The sequence below is a fragment of the Scyliorhinus canicula genome, chromosome 7, assembly GCF_902713615.1.
Source record: "Scyliorhinus canicula chromosome 7, sScyCan1.1, whole genome shotgun sequence".
NCBI classification, from domain to species: domain Eukaryota; kingdom Metazoa; phylum Chordata; class Chondrichthyes; order Carcharhiniformes; family Scyliorhinidae; genus Scyliorhinus; species Scyliorhinus canicula.
Genome location: NC_052152.1, coordinates 50,115,081 through 50,130,221, shown reverse-complemented (window position 1 = coordinate 50,130,221; position 15,141 = coordinate 50,115,081). Strand labels below are relative to the sequence as shown.

The 15,141-nt window shown below is 44.2% G+C and overlaps 1 protein-coding gene across 2 annotated transcripts in view; it reads right to left on the bottom strand.

Annotated features, from left to right (window-relative positions):
- The window catches only part of si:rp71-68n21.9 (kelch-like protein 13), an 85,718-nt gene that overhangs the window by 34,012 nt on the left and 36,565 nt on the right, over window positions 1-15,141 (bottom strand). The window contains exon 1 of one of the 2 annotated variants that reach the window (XM_038801977.1): window positions 1,257-1,588. The exons of the other annotated variant lie outside the window; for it this stretch is intronic. Coding sequence (XP_038657905.1) covers window positions 1,257-1,357 — 101 coding nt within the window. The 5' untranslated portion in view covers window positions 1,358-1,588. Of the gene's footprint in view, window positions 1-1,256; window positions 1,589-15,141 lie in introns of those variants that run through there. 2 annotated transcript variants of the gene reach the window in all.

Genomic DNA, 15,141 nt, shown 5'->3' with positions numbered 1-15,141 from the left:
GATGGATGAAGCATAAACATACCGTGAACCACGTGAGCATGATGCCTTGCTTTTGTGCTGTAAATTCTATATGTCATAGCCAAACAGCACTCAGGGGGGTTACTCCAATACAATGGGTGGCACTGTAGCACAGTGTTTAGCACAGTTGCTTCACAGCTCCAGGGTCCCACGTTCGATTCCGGCTTGGGTCACTGTCTGTGTGGAGTCTGCACAATCTCCCCATGTCTGCATGGGTTTCCTCCGGGTGCTCCAGTTTCCTCCCACAGTCCAAAGATATGCAGGTTAGGTGGATTGGCCATGCTAAATTGTCCTTAGTGTCCAAAAGATCAGATGGGGTTACTTGGTTACGGAGGTAGGGTGGAGGTGTGGGTCTTAGGTAGAGTGATCTTTCCATGGGCCGGTGCAGACTCGATGGGCCGAATGGCCTCCTTCGGCACTGTAAATTCTATGATCTGTGTACTGCAGTGGTTCAAGTAGGCAGCTCACCAACACCTTCTCAAAGACATTTGGGAAGGATAATAAATGCTGGCCTTGCCAGCAATGCCCACATCCCATTAAAGAAGAAAAAGAATTGCACACAAAGGATAGAGGAGCAGGATAATAAAGCTAAAAGGGAGAAATATAATTTGATCCTGTTGCTCTCTACATATAAAAAGCCAAACATGCCTTTTCCAGCTATTAATGGATATCCTGTGAGTGGATATGTTTATTTAAAAAAAAGAGATTTAGCTAAACAGAAACCACTAGATAATGGTTTACCCGTTACTGTAATGTTGCCATTTAAAAACGTACGTGATATATTTCCCAAAATATATATCCTGTAGTTATGGACATACAAAAAGATAGTCAGCACTCAATGATCTCAAGAACCTGCTTCAAAATGATACAATTTACTCAGATTTTAAAACAATTAAATCATAAGAACTGTATTTATAAATACCGACTACAGTGACTCAGACCAACACAGGACAATCTCATCACGACAAAGTGACAGGATGGTAGCTTCTGATCAACGTTAATCAGAATCATGCCAGCTTTATAGATTGACATATCTCATTTGTACCATTAGAAGTCTGTAAGAAAGAGTCTTAACAAACTAATTCCATGCTTTTTCCTGCTAAAATACTCTTCACTACATTCTTACTTACACATTTTCTGAGATAGTTTATGCAGCCTTCTATCAGTAACTTAAAACTCCTGTTCTGATTATCTGATCACATAAGCATGCTGGTGAGGAAAAATAAAATGCCACTTACATGTATGTTGGAGAGGCTGTAGCTGTCCTGGAAGCCTTGAGAACAGAAACCAAGAACCTTCTGTCACTGGGGCTATTACAGGGTTTCCATTTCAATGGCATGGTGAGTTAGATAAGGCAGCAAACAATACCGTGCATTTTTATTTACAGCAGAATCTGTCCTTTCACTCCCTTAGATTAGTCCTTCTCCCCTCTGGGTAACTTAATTCTGGAGGCATATTCTAAAAATAGCAGGATATGATCTAGTTAACGCCATTAGCTTCTAAACCTGGCAGATTGGAGAACATAAGCCTGCTTTTCTCACTGGCTCCCTCTTTCTTCCTTATCCTGCCGTTTCGACAAACAGTTTACTGTGGATTCTATCTAAGTGGACAGATATGATAGTTGCTTCAATAAAACCACAGGCAATGCAGCACCTCCTAAGTCTCCCTTTTCAGGCTTTGGCAGGACAGAAAGGGGAGCTTTAAAGAATATTAAGGTTGGTAAGTAGCGTACACATGAAATCCAGGGAATATTTGATAAGCCTATCAGAATTTGACTTTTAAATAATCATGGGAAAGAAAACTTTGAAGCATTTCCAGCAACATCCACTGTACACATGCTTACTAAATGCAAACGGTTCCGACAGATTGGTACAAAATATTTCTCACAATTTAAAAAAAAAATGCAACTTGCAAGGTGGTAATAAATTTGTATCTTTAAGAGATAAAAGCAAAGCACAATTCAAATGTGTATTTCCTAGATGATAGATATTAAAATGCTGTTACACACTGGGGCTAAGCTGTTCTTTAGAATGACATAAACTTTGGAGGAAAATAATCCTATTAAACAAAAAGGTTCAGAGTTTCTGCTAAACATTGGGGCAGAGTAATGGCTTTCGCTCTTTTGCTGATAAAAAAAACACTTGTGCTTATGAATCTATGCCTGTTACTTTACACAGCACAGGGCCAAAAATGTGTTTTCTAATTGAAAATTCCACTCCCTCCATCAGCCTGTAACCTCTGCTGTCAACGCTGGTCACAAAAAGCTTAAGAGGTTCTTAGATCATCTGTCCGGCATTTTATAATGAGCATGGTGATAATTGACAACGTGGACACTGGTCCCATTGTTTTCCCTGCAGATCTCAGTATTTGTGAAACATCAACTTGGATGGCATGAGGCCGTGATTAGACTAACAAATCTGCATTACACAAAAAATATTACAAGTAACATAATTAGGGGCAAAGAAATTGGATTTAATTAGTTGCAAAGGCAGAAGTGATCCAGGATATGCTTCAAGTGTCAACTTGATTCAATTAGAAGCACTCCCATTTTTGAGTCACAAGGATATGTTTTTAGGTTTCATTCTGGGACTTGACGAAAAAATTTAAACCAATGCTTTATTGTATTACCGAGGAGGTGCTGCATTATGGCAGATCCATTTTTAAGCAATGCAAATTGAGCTGTTCTGAGGGTTCCGATGGACATCAATGGTTCCATTACGCTATGTGGAGAAGAGCAGGGTGTCCTCCCAGTATCCTGGCTGCTATTCTTCCTCAGGCAAAACCATCAAAAACTAAACCAACAGGTCATTCAGCAACTGTAAAGCGAAACTTGAGTTAACTGAAACAAAGGGCAAGATTCTCCGGTTGAGAAACTAAGGGCATGATTTGACCGGAAAAAAAAAAATCGCTTTCCAGTTTTCTGCACGTTTAGCTCTCGCCGGTGGATGTTTCGTTTTGGCCTCGGAGAGTTTCTCTCCACTGAGGCTGCACTTAAGGGTCATTCCCTGCCAACGAGGCCAGCCAGAAAGGCTACTCAGCCCCCTCTTTTAGTCCCTCTACACCCCTCTTTAAGCCCCCCCCCCCCCATTTCCATTTTCGACCTCCCCCAATCTTAGGGAGGCCCTCGGGAACACACCCTCACCCCCCCCCCCCCCCCTCACCTCGTATGCCCCCCCCCCCCCCCCCGGGCCTGATCCTTGGCAGTGCCACTCTGGCACATGGGCACCCTGGCAGTGACCCTGTCAGCCTGGCAGTGCCACCTGGGCACCCTGGCAGTGCCAGGGTGGCACCGTCAGGATGCCAAGGTGGCACTATCGGAGTGCCAGTTGGAGTGCCAAGGTGCCCAGGTGCCAGAGGGAGTGCCAGGGTGCTACCCTGCCCTGTCTCCAATCACCCAGAGCTCTCATTATTCGCATTTCCTGCATTGCGATACGGAGAATTCAGGCCAGAATCATTCAGGTCAATGGTCCTTCATCGGATGCTGTGATGAAGGGTCATCGACCAATGAAATGGTAACTGTTTCTCTCCACAGATGCTGCCCGACCGGCTGAGTATTTCCAGCATTTGCTGTCTTAATTTCAGATTTCCAGTTTCTAGATCTTCAGTATTATGTCTTTAATAAAAATGAACAAGTCTTTCATAAAATGGTTGCTGGACTGTGATGTGTTCCTGACTGTTAGATTTATCTCAACAATAACAGTGATTGCAATTCAAAGTGATTTACCGTGTGTGAAATAACTTCTGATTTTTCTTATTTACCTCTGAAAGCACGATTTAAATTCAAGTTCTATCTTAATATGGCAAGGTGCCTTTCCACCCCCTTCCCGGTACACATTCCAATGGGGCAGCCAGAATTGGTTTACATACACAATACTGATCTGAAACAAGTTTCTTTTTGGAACAGTTGTTAAAAATGTGGAAAGTCAGAAATAAAAATGGTGCAGAGACATAACAATCAACCAGACAACAAAAGGTTATATTGTGGTTCTGACCCTTTATGAGAAATGTACCTTTATATATCACCTGTCATTGCAATCCAAAAGTGATTCATTGTGTGAAGCACTTTCAGACTTTACAACCTGACACGATGGCAGAAAAAAAGCAAACATCATGAAAGGCTACAGTCGAGAAATTAACCTTTCTTTCTCTATATCCTGCGGTGCATCTCCAGCATTTTTTCTCTATTTATTTCAGTTTATATTGTATTAATCTTTTGAATTGAAAGGACCGGGAAGCTCAGCACAGTAGCTGTTGAGATTTCTTTCATTTTACACAGCCCATGGGTTTCAGTCCCAGAGCTGAGTGCTACTCAGACATGTCTTCCTTAGAGAAGCCCTTTGTCCAGGATGGTTTCATCCTCTTGACTGGAACACAGCTCCACAGCCTGTGGCACTGATGAGAAGCTGAGAGGGGGAGGGGGAGAACAGATACGATAATAAGTCAGCAGAGACTCAATACTGGACCAAGATACTCTAAAATTTCTGCCTAGGCTCATTGGATTAAACAAACATTGGCCATTCAATATATTTCCGATATGATTAAGGATGTGTGCTAATTAAGTAACCACCTACTGAGGTGGTATTAGTTATAGATTTCCCATGATCAAAACAATGTCATGGTTGTCAATTAAAGGATGTTCTGCTTGGGTAAAATAGTTCCTTTATATCAGATAATAACCATTTGGATTTAAAATAACCATCATGGATGAGATTCAGAACAGAAATACGCATCTCAGGATCCAATTGTCGCCTATGGTGAGGCTTCTGGCTAGATCAGGAAAAGCCCAATTGAGTTTAAAATATTGTCACTTCAATTTTCAGAGTAGTCTATCGATTAAAGTGCAACAATTCTCACCACTCGTTTTACAAAATTAAAGGCTCTAGCTGCAATTTTTCCTACCGGATAAGAAAATAAAGAAGGAGGGGATAACGAATCTTGCTTTCAAGCATCAGATTCCTGTGCAGATCACGATATTGAGAAATGGAAATTTACAGGGAAATGTTGTCACTCATGAAATGTGGTAAATGTTTTAATTTGTTTGCAAAAAGAAATTACTTGATGACACAAGCTGCATTCAAGCACTTCTCTGGCCTCTTTCTACCGAATAAGGGGCACGATTCTCCCAACGGGAGACTGAGTGCCGATGCCGGAGTGAAACCCGGAGTGTTTCACTCCGGCATCGGAGGCCGCTCCTCGCACCCTATTCTCCCCCCTCCAGGGGGCTAGGAGCGGCGGTTCGTGAATCCCGAACGCCCTGCCTTGACGCGGCCGGCGGCGCCGAAGTGACGTCAGCCGCCCATGCGCAGGTTGGCCGGCTCCAACCCGCGCATGCGCGGTTGCCGTCTTCCCCCACAAGACATGGTGGATTGATCTTGCGGGGTGGCGGAGGGAAAAGAGTGCGTCGTTTACAGATGCCGGCCCGACGATCAGTGGGCACCGATCTTAGGCCAGACATCTGCTGAGCATGCCTGTGGTGCTCGATCCTCCCTCCGCCCCCCACAGGCCCCACACTCACCTGTCGCGCTCTGTTCACGCCGGCAGCGACCAGGTGTGGTTGGCGCCGCGTGAACCGGTCGGGTTCGGCAGGCCGCTAGGCCCATCCGGGCCGGAGAATCGCCGGTCGCCATGAGAAACGGCGAGCGGCGATTCTCCGAGCGGCTTGTCAAAAAACGCGACACGCAATTTTTGGAGGGGTGGGAGAATCGCTGGGGGGGGGGGTGGGGGGTGCCAGGGTGGCATGTCGTGATTCGCCCGGCCCTCCTGCGATTCTCCCACCCGGCGTGGGGAGCGGAGAATCGCGCCCATGGTTCTCGAAAGAAGACAGTGCTCCTGAAAGACAAGTGTTGTTCCTTGATGATAATAAAGGTAAAACTGGACAGTTTCAAATATGTACTTTTGATTTCACAAATCTTCTATCTTCAAAAATGGCCGCCGGCGGGATTCTCCGTCATGCCGGTGCCCGGGGATTTCCCGACGGCGTGGGGCTGCCCCACAATGGGAAAACCCATTGATCGGCTGGCGAGACGGAGTACCCCGCCGGCCAAGCTACTGCGCGGCGGGGTGGAGAATCCCGATGTCTTGTGGAAGGTAGAGATTTATTTGTTTTCGATTTGCAGTGAAATTATGAGCATCACTATAAATGTCAAGTTTACAAATTTCCCACAAGGAATGGACAGGGAGATCTTCATCATAAAATCTTTACTGTAAAAACCATGGCAATTCCTTGGAATAAACACTAATTAGGATTATGGACTATTTTAAGATTTTATCAGCATTGACTCACCCCCTACCCTCTCTGTTGTACCAATTATGCCTTTAATTGTTGTCAGTTCCTGATCTGCACTGATGGAGCACCTGCTGGCATCAGTGATGCACTATGGGTCCAGTCTATATCTGCCATTTATTATTTGGTCACCAAGTATAGCTGTCAGAACAAGTTTGATCATACTTCTTTTTCCTCAGAGTCAGTGTCACAGTTTTCTCAACGGTCATGGCTGATTTATAATCTTGGACTGGCAGATTAGAAAATGCATTGTTGTACACCACATTTTAAAGAGAAATCAAACACAATCGATTCTGCTTACTAACACATCACTTTCGGTTACCCTCCAAGCAAAAGTAAAATTGTAAAATTGCTGAATTTCTATCAGCTGGATTTCATATTTTGTGGCACAGACCAATAAATATACATCCCATGGAAAGCTTAAACTCAGGGGAAGTCATTATAGATCTTCTAGTTTAGTTGCTCAAACGGAGATTAAGGATGTAACGTTTCTAGTCAGTCTATAAAAAGCCTATCAATTTTTGTGATAGGGCCTGATTTGATTTGGAGTGGCGAGCTGTCAGTGCTAATCTCGCCATGTGGGAAGGCAGGCTATCTGGCAGGCCTGCTGCTCCCTAAAGCACTTAATCTGGAAGAGGTTTTTTATGGTGGTGTGTGGAAAGCATGTTGCTGGAGTTAGCGGCAAAAGGGCACAGCAGTTTTCAGACATTATGTTCATTTGGGACAGCGGGGGCGCGAAATTTGAACTGGGGGTGGGAGGGGTGAGTGGTGCGGAATTACATTGGTGACCACCCGAATTGCTGTACTGAAGCCTGAAGGAGAAATCTTGCTCTTCCCAGTCACACAAAAATAATGAAAATTTACCATCCAGGCTGTTGTTCAGCCAGATTGTCAGTGGAAATTGTACCGAGCATCCTTGACACACGTTTGACTCAGTTTTATCATAAAATGGCAACCAGAGAGCTAATTTATTGGATCCTAAAGTGCATATTCAAAAGGCCTATCACCAACATCAGGCAGGTGGTCTGATTACCCAGAGACCGAAATTTAACCCTGAGAAGTTAGTGTTGGTCAGACTGTCAGTGAGAACAGAGTGGTAAGCCTTTCTACCTACACCTTGATTTCCACTAGGTGAAAAGCCCCCAAATATTCAAAATGTGAGAAATACATTTATCCCAAAAAATAACCTGTAGAGAAACCAAGGTGGCAGGCAGGAGTTATGAGGTTTTTCAGAAAGTTCATGACATTGGATGACAAAGTTAGCCGGTTGCCAGAATAAACACAGCATAGGCATCTATAATACATTTGCAAGATAATGAGAAATAGATAGAAATAACGTATCACCCAGGTCTGCTCACAACCAGTCTTAGCCTATTTAACCTTCAGGTCATCAATAGAGGGTGTCCACTTACATACTGAGCTACTGCAAAGTAGTTCAGCCTGGCCCTCCTGAGCTCTAGGGCAAAGTCTTCATCAGAGAGTTTCCCTATACTGACAAAGATGTGCAAGTTAGGTGGATTGGTCATGCCAACTTGCCCTTAGTGTCCAAAAAAGGTTAGGTGGGGTTACTGGGTTACGGGGATAGGGTGCAGGTGTAGGGCTTAAGTGGGATGCTCTTTCCAAGAGCTGGTGCAGACTTGATGGGCCGAATGTCCTTCTTCTGCACTGTAAATTCTATGTTCTATGTTCTAATGTCACACTAGCATTGGCAACAAATGGACACACTCTTCCATGCCTGCGAAGAGTTTGGTTTGATCTTCAGCACCAGGAAGACAAATATCATGGTCCAGGATGTTGCCATACTGCCATATATCAGCATTGATAATGTGACATTGGAAGTTGTTAATACCTTCACATATCTAGACTTCACAATCACCAGCAATCTGTCATTTGATGTCCACACTGAATAAGAGAATGTGGACCAATGGCAACCTGACTCTGAATACCAAATTGCAAGTCTATCAAGCCTGTGTCCTCACTGCACTCCTCCAGAATGATGAGAACTCGACAATATATGCTAGTCAGGAAAAAATACTGAATAATTTCCACCTTTGCTGTCTTAAAGGTATCCTTTGCATCTCTTGATAGGACAAAGTTACCAACTCAGTGGTCCTAGAACATGCTAGTTCCATCAGCATACATTCATCGCTACGCCAAAGATGCCTGCACTGGCTTGGCCATATCCATTGGATGGATGACAGCTGTATGTCCAAAACTCTTCTGTACAGTGAACTGGCTGCTGGGTTACAACCTCCTGGGCATCTGCACCTCCATGGCACGGCACAATGGCACAGTGGTTAGCATTGCTGCCTCGCAGCGTCAGCGACCTGGGTTCAATTTCTGCCTTGGGTGACTGTGTGGAGTTTTCACATTCACCCAGTGTCTGTTGGGTTTCCTCCGGGTGCTCAGGTTTCCTCCCGCAGTCCAAAGATGTGCAGGTTAGGTGAATTGATCATGCTAAATTGCCCCTTAGTGTCCAGGGGTGTGCAGGTTAGGTTACGGGGTTACGCGGATAGGGCAGGGTGGGAGGGGAGCGGGCATGGGGAGAGTGCTCATTCAAAGGGTCAGTGCAGACCCAATGGGTCAAATGGCCGCTTTCTTCACTGTAGGGATTCTATGATCTGAGGATCTGACCAATTTTAACCAATTTCATTGGAACATTGTGAATTGAAAAGCACAAGGTCAGTACAAGGGAATATAAAAATCACTCCCAAGATTTAGAGGAATTGGAGTGGATGAATTCAATGCCAAATCAGACAGAGAAAGAGGGAGAAATAAAGAGAAAGGAAGAATAGATTAAGAGAGAGAAAAAAAGAAAAAGCTAAATGAAATGTGACTTTTTAAAATCTCCAACAAAGTTTATAACCTGAAGGACTGAGACTCCACATTTGTGATAGTTAATTTTCAATGCTAGAGAGATTGCCTGGCAGTAGTTAACACTATCATGCTGCTAAGATTGACTTAACTCCCTGTCGCAAATTCAGTTTATATGTACAATGTAATACAGCAACTTCACACTGCTCAATGAAGTTGAACAGAGAGTCAGACAGCAAAATGCTGTTTATATGGAGTTAACAGAGGACAGGTGGAGCTCTGGCAGCAACCTTTAGATTCTTATGCTTGAATGTGCATCTGCCCTTGCCGGAAGATGCTGTGGCATTTGCACTTAAATAATACTGAATTCTCATTGCCTCACCACGCTTTTAACAGATCATTATTATTGTCGGTCACTCGCACTTAATAAGGAATGTACTTCAGTGCCTGTAATGTAGGAATAGGGGGCGGGATTCTCTGATAATGGGGCTGAGTGTTGACGCTGTTGTAAATGCTGGAGCGTTTTATGACGGCGTCATCTGGCCGCTAGGAGCAGCGCTCCTGCACAGCACAGGGAGCCAGCACGGCACTGGAGTGCTTCACGCAGCTCCAGCTGTCGATACGGGCACCAACACGGGGGCGCGGGTCCGCGCATGAGCGGCCCCCGGCCGGCGACTGCGCCGGTGCCATTGGTGGCCCAGCGTCGCGGGATTCGTGCCCCCCCCCCCCCCCCGGCGATTCTCCAACCCGGCACGGGATCAGAGAATCCCACCCAGTGTTTTGTTTGTAATTTTAATATAATTTCAATTCAATATTCCTTTATTTATATCCCATCCGCCACTTCCCTATTTGTTTTCCTATTTCTGTTATCACATGATTGTCACCTATTTCCATGACCAGAATTTCACGCCTGTCAGACGTGTCGGGTGGACCAGCCCAGAAGCAGATTTGGAGTCCGTTCTTGGGTGTGGCATCGCATTAGCAAGACCATTTCGCATTGGCTGGCCAATGAAAGCCGCCCAGCATGAAATGTGCCCCCTGAGTGCGTGGGGCGTGCGTGCAGGAGCAAGGGCGGGTGCTGGCCAGGTGCCAGGTTCACTGGTGACCTGGCAGGAGCTTTAGCAAATCAGCATTTCTCTGAAGGATGGCTGGAGTTGGGAGGCAGCCTCAGGGCATTGTCCAAAAGAGAATTGCTGACTAATAATAATAATAATCTTTATTGTCACAAGTAGGCTTACATTAACACTGCAATAAAGTTACTATGAAAAGCCCCTAGTCGCCACACTCCGGCGCCTGTTCAGGTACACAAAGAGGGTATTCAGAATGTCCAAATTACCTAACAGCACGTTTTTTGGGACTTGTGGGAGGCAACCGGAGCACCCGGAGGAAGCTCCGCAGACACAGGGAGAATGTGCAGACATCGCATAGACAGTGATCCAGCGGGGAATCAAACATGGGCCCCTGGTGCTGTGAAGCAACAGTGTTGACCACTGTGCTACCGTGCCGCCAACTTTACCCACACCTGACCAAGAAGGCCTGGGAAGAGGTGTAGCCCAGAGCTGCAGCCATGATATGACCCAGTGCACAATGGGTCCAGTGCCACAAAAGGCTTAATGATCTATTGCAGTTGGCAAGACTGAGTACCGAGTTGGCATGGATCTGTGTGGAGATATGTTGAAGGCTGGCTGTTCCTTTGTGCCAGTCCTGGGTGGAAGAGTCTGAGTGCCAAATGGCACTGACAGGCCAAGGTGGTGGGTTCTGGCCACTTGGCTTGATTGCACTGAAGGTGTTGATGGTGGTGGAATTTAGTGATGGCAAGGCCATTGAATGTCAAGGGAGGCTGTTAGGCTCTCTTATTGGAGATTGCTATCACTGGCAATTATGTGGTGTGGAGGTTACTTGGCATTTATCAGCCCAAACCTGGATGTTGTCTGGGCCTTGCTGTGGTTGCAGTATAGTTGGTTTTGGGGTGCTTTCAGACTCTGGTGGAAGCCTAATTAATAATGCAATTTAATGGCAATTTAACCAGCTTCTGGATGAAGTCTTGACTTCTGTCAGCCAGCACATTTTGTATTTCCTGGTAAATGGTCAGCAGTTTCCTTCAGTAGTCTAGGTCCGTGAAGTCAACACCTGAGCTTCTATAGTAGGATTTGGATTCGATCTCACCATCTGGCGAGTGGCTATTGTGCTGCCCTATCCCCACTCGCACTGTTGCACACTTCTGCCTAATATTTCATCATGTGAAGACGCCTTCTCCATCTAAACTAAAATAGAAAATAAAAAACAAATTTGGTTATTTCTTCCTGAGATTCCCTAAGTATCCTTGTATGTAAGCCATCAGGTTCCTTTGATTTTGCAATCTTTACTCACCATTATTACTATTATTTGAAAAACAGCCTCTTAAGGCAGCACGGTAGCACAGTTGTTAGCACTGTGGCTTCCCAGCGCCAGGGTCCCAGGTTCGATTCCTGGTTGAGTCACTGTCCATGCGGAGTCTGCACATTCTCCCCGTGTCTGCGTGGGTTTCCTCCAGGTGCTCCGATTTCCTCCCACTAGTCCCGAACGACTTGCTGTTCGGTAATTTGGACATTCTGACTTCTCCATCTGTGTACCTGAACAGGCGTCGGAATGTGGCGACGAGGGGATTTTCACAGTAACTTCATTGCAATGTAAGCCTACTTGTGACAATAAAGATGAATATAATACTACAAGTTCTGCACTAACCTCTGGTAGTATTACTATCCTAATATCCACTGTGTCTGTGAAAACCGAGGCAATATGCCATTCTTTATTCTCTACATTACTTCCTTTACTTAACAGCTTGTGTTCTTTATTTTTTTGCAATTTTAAACATAATGGAACTACTTTAAATATAACAGAATTGCCGCACATATGGCAACTGTTCAGATCTTAAGCTACCAACCCAGTTAAATTAATTTATAGTATTATCTAAATTCCATTGGCTATTTGAATGTAAACCTATATCTCACTTTTTTGGTAACAAGTCCCTTTCTATTTTTAAAAATTACTCTCTTCTAAGAGGCGGCATGGTGGTGTAGTGTTTAGCACTGCTGCCTCTTGGCGCCGAGGACCCGGGTTCGATCTTGGTCCCGGGTCACTATCCATGTGGAGTTTGCACATTCTCCCTGTGTCTGCGTGGATCTCACCCCCACAACCCAAAGATGTGCAGAGTAGGTGGATGGGTCATGCTAAATTGCACCTTAATTGCAATTTATTTTAAAACAATGACCCTCTTTGCTGCATATTTCACCTAAACTATTTCAGTAGGTTTCAAATTAGTTGTTGCCTTTTTTGAAAATTCAAGTTAGCTGCAGCTTGACCTGGGACTAACCACATTGAACCATACAGTTGTGCGGGGTATTGGAGTGCTGTTTCAATTACGATTGCAATAAAGCTGCCAAAAATAGGCAGAAAAGTAAAATCCAAACAGCAAACTAATGATAAACATTCATTTGTCACCAAGCTTAGCAGTATAATTGGTTAGTAATGTCAGCTACACTGAGACACTGATAAATGATTTTCCGTAAAGGTTACCCTCTATCCAGATATTGCTGTCGGCACCTAAAGCTTCTAATTAACTTAACAAACTTTTGATAAAAATAGCTTGACAATGAAATCAAATTAAATTAATTTTCCAGAATTAATCAGGGCCATCGAATTCTACATTTATGAAAGATTGATTCATGGGAATTTGTTCTTTTGAAATGTGGAAGCTGTTAATAAATAGGCAGGACAATATAAATAAATATTATGTGACATGTAACACTTTAACCTGTTTGCAGAAGTGGGCACACATGGGCTAGCACTTTTCAAGGGGAACATTGATAGAGGTCAGGGTGTTGGTTGTTTCATCACACTCTCAGAGTAATTTTGACCCTGGCAGAGTGTGTAAAACAGGTGATACTGTATTGATTCAGCCATCCATTTATAACTCTCCCAATTTTAACTTATTTTTGCCCTAAATACTGTGAAGTGGCAGTTAACAAAATGGCTGGGATAATGGATCATATTCATGAATTTAGTTCAAATGTCAGGAAATAGCTCTTTACATAGAGAGTGATCGTCTAGTAGGAATAGGTTGTCAGGAAGTGGGATAAGACCAGGAGACTGAATCTGTTGAAGGAACGTTTCACCTTGATGCGACCATCAATTCACACGAGACAGAGAATAGAAGTGAACAGTGGCTTTAATCAACTAGAACAGTGCCTGCCTGTGACTGCTCTGCAATGAGAGCCGCCTACAGGGCAGCTGCTCTTTATACCTCCCCTCAAGGGGGCGGAGCCAGGGGCAGAGCCCACAGGGGCACCAATATGATACAATCAGTGTAGTACAGTACAATGGTCCATAGGTGGAGCCCACATGGGCAACAGCGTGGTACAATGTAGTACAGTGGTGAATGGTTACCATAATACGTTCACCACACACCTCATGAAAACTGTAAAAGTACGGAATACAGTCTGTTTGTAATGAACAGATATTTGTATCCAGTTCAATGTTGAAGGTGGGAGGTGGTCCCACATGAAACTCTAGTGAACTGGGCAGACTATTTTACTCTCTGCCTGACTTTCCTTTCTTTTTATTTGACCTCAATAGAAGAGAAAATTCCATAGAGTGCGAAATGTGTGGACAAATCACGACAGCTCAGATTGCACTAGTGACCAAGTCGAATTTCACTTTTACTTAGTCCAGAGTCGACAGGAGTGTAGATAATGGAAAACCAGTTGATACTGTGACGTTAGGGTGGCATGGTGGCGCAGTGGGTAGCACTGTTGCCTCATAGCACTGAGGACCCGGGTTCGATCCCGGCCCAGGGTCACTGTCTGTGTGGAGTTTGCACATTCTCCCTGCGTTTGCGTGGGTCTCACCCGCAAACCCAAAAGATGTGCAGGGTAGGTGAATTGGCCACGCTTAATTGTCCCTTCTTTGGAAAACAAGAAATGGGTACTCTAAATTTATTTTTATAAAATACCGTGGAGTTGTAAAAAAAAGCAGCCTTGTTGGCAGATGGGATGTGGAGTTTATAGTTCAGTTAAGGGCCGATCAAGATGCCAAGATTTCTGATGGTCTGGTTCTACCCAAGAAAATGGTTCTGTGTGAACGTGGAATCATGGCAGGAAAGCAGAGTATACGGCCGAATTCAAAAATGATTGCCTAGAAATTTGATTGCACCCCGATCTCAGCAGTGTCTAAGACCAACAGTAGGACCAAGGGAATTGGTCCTCTTTTCTCCTTCGTTTAGCTGTGGGCGTTTTTCATGGCCCCGGAGAGATTGGTAATGAGGTAACGGTGAACATTAGCTGACAGCTTCTGGTTCATTGGCGGCAGCAACCACAAAGGAAAATGGCCAGATTCGGCAAAGCTGGGAAGGCCACTAAAATGGGTGAGAACAGTTCTGCAAGGAAAGGGTTAAATTGTTTGTGCTAGTATTGTCCTCCCACATACTGCTATCCGCGATCATTATCACATGCATCTCTGAGATAAAATCTTGACGAATGAGTGTTGTTTAAACCACCAGCCCAATTCAGTTTCCTGCATTAACCTGCTGTAGCCAGAAGTAGGTTACATATTTCTTAGTATTGTTTGTGCTTTTCATTGTCCTCATTAGAAGTGCATGCCTCAAAATAACAGGCGCAGTGAGGACCAAATTCTACTTTACAGTTATTAACATTCAAGAGGGTTTGATTTCTGCAGCAGTCAGGTTGACACTCAAAACAAAATAGCAGATATAATCAGCTACAGAGAATAACAATATCAACATAATTCAATTCTGGATCTTTACAAGTCAAGGAAACAATTTAAACTCAGTTGCAATCAGGAAATCAAATTGCTCCCATTCCTAATTCAATACAGTGGGTCTTCTAAGGAATCAGATCATTTAAGAAGCAGAAGTAGAAAACAGTGAGATAGGAACAAACAGAGGCCTTTTACCCACACAAAGCTACTTTTCATTCAATTACTTCATGAATGAACTCGACCCCAGCTGAATTTACCTGATTTTGCACCAT